This window comes from Papilio machaon, chromosome W (assembly GCF_912999745.1).
Source record: "Papilio machaon chromosome W, ilPapMach1.1, whole genome shotgun sequence".
NCBI classification, from domain to species: Eukaryota; Metazoa; Arthropoda; class Insecta; order Lepidoptera; family Papilionidae; genus Papilio; species Papilio machaon.
The window spans coordinates 995,481-1,005,916 of NC_060015.1; the positions used below are offsets into that span (position 1 = coordinate 995,481).

Sequence of the window (10,436 nt, forward strand, 5' to 3'; positions counted from 1 at the left end):
TTTAACCGAAAGCGAAGCAAGGACGGTACGTAGTATAGCTGTTCCGGGCCGTTGCAGTCTTACAATTATATAGAAAAGAGCAAAATTCATATTTAAATAGGAAAGCATAGCATGGTGAAATGAAGTGAAAAAATAACAGTGAAATAATAAAATATATTTTGCACAACTTACCCAGTACGGGGAGCAATTCTTATTTCGATAAGAAGTAAGAATTTGGTATAAGATTAAATAAAGATATAAAAATTATAGGTTATACAGGGTCGATGCCCTTCGCATCGAGGTCAAGGTAAAAAGTGACAGTGACAAGTCGTAAAATCAACTGACAGCTCGCGCCACAGAGTCATCAATCCGTTCAGAAATGTCAGCTTATTGAATTTTTGTAACATACGTTACAACATATGCTTGTATCCATAAAGTATAGTTTGACCGGTATCTTGACTTCAATTCAAATTCCACTGTATATCTAGAACTTATTGTTTTACCTTCACTAAGGTGGAATTTGCAGTTATTTTTTTGTCGCCTCAAACCTGTAGTTTGAACAAAATCCTCTGTCACAAATGAACTTTGCGAGCCCCGGTCTAGTAGAGCCCTATAGGTTTGTATCTGCCCATTCCTTGCGGGAATGTCTACTAGAGCCGTTGCCAATAGTACTTGGCCAGGGTTGTATGAATGATGTGATACCGACTTGTGTTCGTCTGCTTGTTTTACTTCATGCCCTAACGTCTGTGGAGTTTCACTAAAATCTCTTTTTTCTGGGTGTAATAATGAATGATGTTTCTTCTGGCAAACCCTACACCTTGTGTTTCTCTTACATTGGAAAACTGAGTGATTTGGTATAAGACAATTATAGCAAAGTTTGTTGTTTTGAACAAATGTCTGTTTGTCCTTGTAATCCTGTTTTGCAAAATCCTTACATTGGTATATGTAGTGATTATCCTTACAAAATGAACAACTTAATATTTTCTCTACATCCACCTTTGAAGAATGAAAGGATCTTGATTTTACTGGTTTACTCTTGTATTCAATCATCTCTAATGATCTAAATCTCTTTTCTAAAAAGTTAAACAAATTCTCTAAAGTTGGAAATTCATTAAAGTCGCAGATGTTTTGTTCCCACAGCCTGTGGCTCTCAGAATCTAGCTTGGAGACAGTGAGGTACACTATGATAGCATCCCAAGATTGTGTTGGTAGCCCTAAGTTTCTTAAAGAACTGATGCATTCTGAAGTTACATCCAAAAGTTGTTTTATGCTTTGTTCTGACTCCACACTTAAGGGCCTTAAGCTAAATAGTTTCTTGAAAATACAATTAGAAATGTACCTTTTGTTGTTATACCGCTTCTTGAGTGTCTCCCATGCTAATGTGTAATTATTGTTAGTTACTGATATACTTCTTAAAAGTGTCTCTGCCTCTCCGCTAAGGCTTGTTTTTAAATAATGCAATTTTTGCACATTATCCAACTTGTTATTATTGTGAATTAAAGATTCATAAATATCATGAAATGATTGCCACTCAGTATACTTTCCAGTGAAGGTTGGTATGTTTATACTAGGAAGTTTAAGCTCAGTATGTTGTGATGAATTGCCTTGTGATGTCTGTTGAAGTGTTAATGTTGCTGCATGTTCATTTAATTTGGTTTTCAACTCACCCTTAAAGTTCAAATAAATTTCTTCACACTCATAAAAGGTCTCCTTGGTAAAATAGGCTATACTTTTTCTTTGATCTTTGTTTACGCACCTTATTATTTCGTCGTGAGTACTATTGAATGACTCCCAAATTTGTTCTAAATTTTGTAATCTTGTTTCTACGTAACAATGTGTTAATCTACTTTTGGGTGATTTGCTAAAATTTACTAGATTCTTTTGTATTTTTTCTAATTTATCTAATTGGCACAATATTAATTTGTCTAAATCCATTTTCTTTGTTGTAAAATTTTAGTAAAATTTAGGCGGTAGTTCTGGTGGGTGTCGGGAATGTTCGATAGTTCCAAGTAACATTAACTATTGAAGAAACACGTAATAAACAAAATTTTTACACTTTTATAGTTCACTAATTCACAACCGAGCCGAAGGACCACTTTTATGTATGATAAATTGAGTAAAGTTAATTAAAATTGAAAATAAACTCACAGCACGACGTTAGGTGTTTTGCAGACTCGTTGACAGTTTTTAAAGCGGCCGCGACCGCTTCGTTGGTTGGCGACAAGAAAATTTGTAATAACGCCATCTCGTGGCAATTTAGGTGAACAGTTATACTAGACAGATAATTTTACCATATTTTCTGAATAACATCTTTATGAAATACAAAATAAATATAAGGAACTATTGCAATAAGAAATACAATAAACATGGTTTGTAAAATTTTCTATTGCCAACAGAGAATATTTCACGTCATGCATTTTACATTACATAAATATTTTTTATTCTATTGTTAATTTGTATTAATGCCATTGAGTGTATTTTATTGAAAAATCAAACAATATGTACTTTGTATGAAAACCTTATTTGAAAAGGTTAAACACATTTTATTTGCATTTAAAAGATTTTTGATAAATGTTAAAAAATAATGTTAAATTTCTATACAATTTTTATATTAATTTAAAAACATTTTTTTTTTAATATTTTTATTTACATTAGAGTCAACACATAATTAATTCTAATTCAATTTAAGATAAAATATATTGTAGTACTAATGTGCATTTTTTGCATATACTGTACATCTTGCAACAGTTACCCACATTAAACTGGGCGCACTGCCCTGCCGTAATACAGTTTTATACTAGTACGGAGGGCAGCTGAATAATTTGCTATGTAACAAATTTGCCATCATCATCATTACATCATTGTTTTATTTTATGTATGTTTTGTTAATATATAAATTACATACCTACCTTAAGTTAGTACCTATAGAAATAGAAACATGTAATCCTAGTCCTAGGCTAAGTTTGTTCTTTTCATGTAATAAATAAATAAATAAATAAATTTTTACATACATATTTAAATACAGAGCATAAAGTTGATTCTAAAAGTATTGATATTGCTTTTTTTTTTTTTAAAGTCTCATTATGAATGTTGCCATGTCAATCTCCAATGCAAATTTACAAATTCGATTTAAAAAAAAAAGGGATATTCTAAATGCTGTAATTTATACAGATTATAAAAATATCTTTCTTTTGACAAAAAGAAATGCTATTTAAAATTAAAAGTATTAAATTGAGTAATAATAATGAGTAAATTCAACATCATCTTCATTAATAAACTTTAATATATAACAAATTTAACATTTTTATTAGGTCCTTACATATGAAATTGGCGTTTTGTATGGGAGGAACAAAAAGTCGAATATTTTTTAATATAATATATTTAATTAATCAAAGTATGAACCATTATTTTCTATGCACTTTTGCCATCTCATAGGTAGTTCATTGATCCCTTTACTAAAAAAATCAGTCGGACGGGAATCAATAAAATCTTTGAAGGCGATTTGGACTGCCCCATCGGAGTTGAGTTTTTTCCCTTGCAAGAAGTTATCAAAATTTCGAAAAAAATGGTAATCTGTTGGAGCAAGGTCCGTGGAGCTCTGGGCGAGTGGCCTAGCGCACGCCCAATATGCGCACCATAGAGGCCATACGCCCACAGCTCCCGGAGTGGTGTGGGAGGAGCCACGGCTCCCTTACCTTCCGACTGACACAGGTGCTGTCCGGACATGGCTGTTTCGGACGGTACCTGTGTCGGATCGGAAGGGAAGAGACGATGCGCTGCAACGGGTGCGGCGCCGATGAGGATACGGCGCAGCACACACTTGAAGTGTGCTGCGCCTGGACAGAAGAGCGCCGCACCCTGGTGGCGGCGATAGGCGGCGACCTCTCACTTCCCGGCGTCGTGCGCGCCATGTTGGGAAGTGAGAGGTCTTGGAACGCGGTCTCCTCCTTCTGCGAAACTGTCATATCGCAGAAGGAGGAGAGGGAGCGGGAGCGCGAAGGGGATCCCCTAGCGCCCCCGCTCCGGCGCAGAAGAGTGGGGAGAAGGAGGCGGCAATTTGCTGCTGCCCTTCTCCCCACGCCTCAAAATTGAGGGCCCTTAGGGCCAAACGCAGGCGGGGTCACGGAAGTAAGCTAACGCGTTTCCCGTGGCCCCGCCGTAACGCGTCAGAGGGCAGTCTGGTTTTAGTGGGTATTCCGGTCGCCTTCTGCGGCCGGCGAGTCCCACACTCCCTACGCCATCGCACAGCCCGGCGTAGGGGTGCGTAAATGCATTTCCAGACTTTAAAAAAAAAAAAAAAAAAAAAGGATTTGGCTGGCTGGCCAGGATCCAACCATTGCGCTGAGCGCTTCCGATTATCGTAAAGAACCCATTTTTCATCACAGGTAATGATTCGGTTTAAAATACCTTCATTATTGTGCCGGTTTAGTAATGTAACGCAACAGTCGACGCGCGTTTGAAATTTCCAGAACGAAAACGTTGGAACCAAAAACGAACTGTGTTTTCTTTTGCAACACGACCGCCATACACATCATTCACCCTTCGAGTCGTTTCCGCAGCACTAGTGCCACGGCGGAACTCGTACTCGTAAATAATGCGATATTTTAAGTTTTCCATTTTGTAAAATGAGTGACGCAAACAGAAAAAAACAGAAGAAAAAAAACAAATGAATGACGGTCATCGAACCACAAATACATGAGTCTATAGCTGTACAAATTTGAATTTGGAATTCCTTACCAAAGAGGAGAAATTCGTCATTAAAGTGGCCAGTACGAAAAACGCCAATTTCATATGTAAGGACCTAATATATATAACAGTTTAATTTTATGATGTGTACACACTTTTAAGTATGTATTATATAAATTTAACTCAATGTTCATCTTAGCATTGCCTAAACACTTGTTCAAAAACATAATATTACTATATCTCACATGTTCTTTGGAATAAACAAAGACAATGTTTTTGAAAAATTGTTTAGGCAGTGGAAATCTATAAAAAGCAAGTTTACAGAGTACATAGCATATAGTAGTATTAAATGGTAACACATGTTGCATGTACAAAGTTTGCAATGTCAGCATTGCAGTGATGTCCTCTGATCATGGGATGATTGTTTGCCGACTGCATTGCCCAATGAGGTGAATAGCAAACAAATCGCACATAGTACTGCTGCTATTCACCAGTTTGGGTAAATTAGGTCTGGCATAATGCAATTTCACTCAGCAGAAAGTCATGCATCTTCAATACTCTTGTTAGTAGTTGATAGTTAGATCACAGAACCTGTGTATTTACAAAATTACAGCAACATTTTTTTCTACTTTCAATATGTAATGCCTAAAAACACATGACTAAACAAAAAATAATGGATGGGTGATGATCTCTTATAATATAAGACACACCACAGCAAAGTTTGTGGGTAGTAGTGAAGGCGAGCCCTGTCGTATGATGGCGCCGCCGCGGAGCACCGGCGCGGGGAGGGCGGCACGGGGTGCGGGTAACAGGGGGCTGCGGCCGCGCGCCCTGAATGCCCCCGCCGCGCCCACCGGCGTCAGCCCGCCCGGTATCGGAGTGCGCACACCCATTCCGCCTCGATTGAATGCCGACTGGTATGTACCCATCATGTTGTTGCGCGACCGCGTTATCTGTCCATAACCAGATTTCTTTTTACTAAACATTTCATCAATAGAAAAAGTCATTTTTGTCCTACTAATTGTTTATTAAGAAATTAAATTATCAATACAAACAGACAGACACTCTAAAAATTTTAATTACTGTTTTGTTAAAATTTTCTATTTTAAAAGAGACAATTTATACTCATTCCCAATACCAACGAAACAAGTAATTACCTTTGGTATTTTAGCTGGTGGTTCCCATTCAATAGGTGGTGCCAAATTGGTTTCCGGTTTGAACTTCCTTGAGCATGGCAGAAGATGTCGGGCCAGTTTGCCCTTGCCGTTGTCCTCGAAGGGACAGTTGGCACACTGGTGATATGCGGGAGCCCTCTCTAGCTTGCCGCGCACATTGTGCTCCGCTTCCATGTGATACAGTATGTCATGGGGACTTCGTATCTCAAATGAACAATAGTTACACTTATACACACTGTTTTTCATATGCGGCGTCTCCAAGTGATGCAGCATTACTAACATTGACTCCGATTTAAAACTACAAAATTCACACTTGTTTTGTTTATGTCTATAAGGACTGTTCTTTTCTTGGCTAATCTCTAAGTTTTTCATTAGAGATGCAATAGAAGTTTCCGTAGCCCTTGTATTATGACCTGCTCTTTTCTCTCTGGAGAGCTTTCTATTTTGTTGTTTGAGCAAATCATTTTGTACAAATTCTTGGACAAGGTTTAAACCGATATCCATAAAGAACTTACCGAGGGAACAGTCAAAATAGTTATCGGACTTTCCACAAACCACCTTGTCTACAGGTAACCTTGTGACATCTTTCAGTTCATCACTTAAATCTGCCTTATCTTTGATCACCACTGTTTTTTCCTCATCATCGCTGCCTGCTTCATCATCAGATTCTGTAGAGCTTTCACCATCCCATGATGCATCATCATCATCTTCATTTCCTTTCTTCCTTTTTTCAGCTAAAATAAATTACATTTTAAACTAATTAAAAATGGCTGATTATGGTATATAGAAACATTTGGTGATAAAAAAAAAATTCTAGCATTTATTGCTTATGTTATAAAAAAATGTCAATGACGACTTTCTTACCTTTCTTTCCTCTTTGCTTTTCTTTTTCTCTTCTTTATCTTCATCTTGTTCTTTCAATTCTTCTTTGTCAGCCCCTTTCTCTGCTTCAGCAGTTACTGCTTCAGCTTCAGATTTCTCCTCATCCACCTTCTCATCTTTGTTTGCTTCAAGTTTGTCTTTATCTACAGCACTATCTTTTTCCTCCTTGGATTTCTGTTTCTCTAGTTCATTACCCAATAAATCAACAAATTCTCTAAAAGGCTTTATTGAAGGTTTCTCATACACATATGGTACAATGAAAGATGGTGCCTCAACAACAAACATATCATCTGTAAGTGAAGGCAGTATAAGAGGTTGTGCACTGCCTGAAGAACTGCTTTGTATTGATGAATTAGTTTTAGCACTGACAGGTGTAATTGAGGTGCCCCGACCTACATAGTTCATGTAATTGTGCGCACTTAAGAGATTTGCATTTTTATAGGTATTGGTTTGTTTTGTGTAATAGCATTTGTATCTAAGATAACAACTGTGGTTTCTTTCTTCTGGTGACTTGATACATTTCCTTTCATTTGTTTTACAGCCATTTGTACTAATGATTTAGGGTCACTGATCTCAATTGGACGAGACTTGCGCCTTAGATTATCTTCTATGTGTACAGCCTCATCTGATACATCATTACCATTCTCCAAATCATCATCATATCTCTTTCTTTTGATAGCTCTACTGCTCCTACGTAACTGTACTTTATTTTCTGGGACTGGAATTTTTATATTATTCTCTATGATAACTTCTGCATTCTCTAACCCATCTTCTCCATCAAGGATAAGGTAATCTTGACTCTCACCATTTTGATCATTTTTATTATCTTCATTTTCAACAAATTCTATGTCAGTATCCTCCACTTTTGTTTCATTTTCCTTAGAGGAATCTTCATCACAAATGTCATTTTGAATATCTAAATTCAAACCTACATCTTCAGATTTATCTTCTGTCGACGCTGTAGTATCTTCTTCATCTAATGACTCTTTTTCTGCTTTGTTATTATTATGTGTTTCCTAAAAAATTTACAAATATGTATAGACACCATTATCACAAGGCAAAATAATTTTTAAACCTTCTTTCCTTTGCATTCAAATTTTCATTAGACTGGTTTCATTGTAAAAGTATAAATATTTGCACTTAAACGTTACATAACTCAAATAGTTGAAAAAATATTGTACATACTGAGGGTGTTAATATTTATCACAATGAAAATCTGTTTTTGTTGAAAATCAAAAACAGAGTGCTATTGTCTTAAATTAATTATCTGACCTAGATACAGACAAAAAGATGAAATGATAAATAAAAAGTATAAGTTGTCTTAATTTCAAATATTCAACACAATTAAGCTATGAGATGTTTTTTTTTATTCATCAATTACCACATACACAAGCAGATCTTTTTTGACTTACCTTGTTATCTAAATTCACATCAGAATGTTGCTATTCCTCAGTTTCACTGTTTTCACCATCAAATTTATCGTTTTCTATATCAGCAGATCTGGTGAACTCAGTATCTGGAGCTGCAGGACTTGGCTCAGTACTAATGTTACATTGATTTTCCATGGGACTCTCACTTTGAGAATACTCCCCCTCTTCTGTATTTGGTATCTTTACATCACATAATTTATCACTATTTTCGCTATCATTTTCTGTTGAGCAAGTCAATGTATCTTCAGTTGTTAGCTCCTCAGTAATGTTCACATGATTGTGTACCTCGGCACTGGTGCTGGTTTCACTGCAGTTGTCCAGCTCATTGTCTTCAGAGGTAAGTTGCTTGCCCTTAGGGGAGGTTGGATGTGATACCTCCATTACTTCCTCCATACTGCCATTCACTCCCCCATTCATTTTGTCATCAAACTACATTCCATGTGACACCTGTCAAAACAAGAGCCACTAATTTAGGTTATGTTTTTAATCCAGTGGATTTTCAAGATTTCATACAAAGTGACTTAAACGTCACATTTTTTTATAGTTAACACGCTCCCCTCCCGCCTCCGCCTCTCCCCCCCTGGACATGGCACAACCAACCAAAATGGCGGTTCCATGGTATGACTTCGCAGAGCTACGTGTTGAAGCTTACGTTTTAAGACATCGAAAATAGTCTAGTCCTTATCAATTTCAATTAAACGGTCAAATAATTGTAATGATATGAAAAAATCAAAACAAAAATCCAAACACGCGATAAACTTTCGCACCTGATAGGTGAAAATAAAAACAAGTTATTTAAAATCATTGTTTATCAACGAAAACTAAAGAGAATACATAAATAATATAAGCACCGATTATTTATACAGAAAGTTAAAGCGTTTTCAAAAATGTTGATTTGCTTTTTGTGAAAGTAAACAATCTAAACCGGCGTATTTATAATTTAAATCAATTTAATTCGTCTGTACTCAGTGATATTAATTTGTTATAACTGTATGTTGAAATAATAATGAGATTGAGACACAACAGGCCGTCCCGCCCGTGCTGCGCTGTCGACAGCCTCGGCTGCTACCCGTTCCACGTTCACTACTAGCTAGCTTATTTCAATGGATAGCGGGTATTAAAGCCCGTAACGAATACATGCACCCAATTTCAGAAACAAAACGTCACGACAATACATATATACCCGTGGAACTAAAACAAATAACTTCACTATAAATGACGAGAACTTACGTTTATAAACTTATAAATATTTTAAAAATTGGGGACCCTGCGACATGATCCCTTGACACCGCACAAACGCAATATGGCGGCGTTGGGATAGTCACGTGACCCCACCAGTGGTGTACTCTACCGAAGTCGATAGTCACTACTTTGTTAAAATGAGAACTTATAGATTGAGTACATGAGTACAGGTGCTTTAAGCAATTTGCGTCGTGGGTTTTCATCGCCGAAGAACCTGTGCAAAAACATATCGTTATAATTTTTTTTCAAAGAGAATAAAAGAGATGACCATAAATCGATACATCACTAATATTAAAGGTTTTAATACTTAAGATCTAATTTAAAGTGGCTGAATAAAGTTCAGCTATCCACTTGGATCACAGCTAGGCCTCGGTGTTACGGACGGGGTTGTTTACACAATTTTAGAATTTACCACAACTTTTTTCTTCGGCCATTCACCGACAACTGTCAAACTTGATTCATTTATTTGTCAACCGCAGTATTTTTTATATTTTATTCCATTTGAATAAAGTTTGACCAAGTATTTTTAACATAGCATCACAAAAGCATCGAAAATCATGTTGTATCTTTAAGAGGGCGGCCGAATATGATATATACATAATGCTATTCATGCAAAGTAATTAAAATAATTTTCGGATCGATTTCAATGATCAAATATTGATTTGTTGTCGAGCTCAGATGAAGAATTATATAGATATATGACACGCGCGTTCACCCGTAAGGGACAGATAGAGAGTACTATAGACTATACCTATATATAAGTGAAAGGATAGGGGTTACCAGTTATTTGTTTTGTCCCGAAAATGAATAATTACGATATAATTTAATATATACCAATTTGTATATTCCCAATTAAATTGTAATTAATATATCTAATAAATATAAAAAATAATGCGTAATTTTTGTTTATGTGACTAAGATTAGGTAAACAGATTTTTTGGTAATACTTAGTCAATATGTATGTACTTAGTATGTTTAATATAAAATAATTGAAACAAGTTTATTCATTATGTGACCATTTATATACCAAAATGAACTTAAC

At 36.0% G+C, this 10,436-nt stretch overlaps 1 protein-coding gene and 1 pseudogene across 1 annotated transcript; both read right to left on the reverse strand.

The window, feature by feature from the left end:
* Window positions 1-7,839, reverse strand: part of LOC123723334 — a 40,580-nt pseudogene extending 32,741 nt beyond the window's left edge.
* On the reverse strand, window positions 7,667-8,659 carry LOC123723204 (myb-like protein V). The gene is made up of 2 exons (XM_045685768.1): window positions 8,135-8,659; window positions 7,667-7,738 (listed from the first exon to the last, which is right to left on the reverse strand). The coding sequence occupies exon 1, from the start codon at window positions 8,567-8,569 to the stop codon at window positions 8,165-8,167; it is 405 nt and encodes a 134-aa protein (XP_045541724.1). The 5' UTR covers window positions 8,570-8,659; the 3' UTR covers window positions 7,667-7,738; window positions 8,135-8,164.
* Window positions 8,660-10,436: the final 1,777 nt, after the last annotated feature.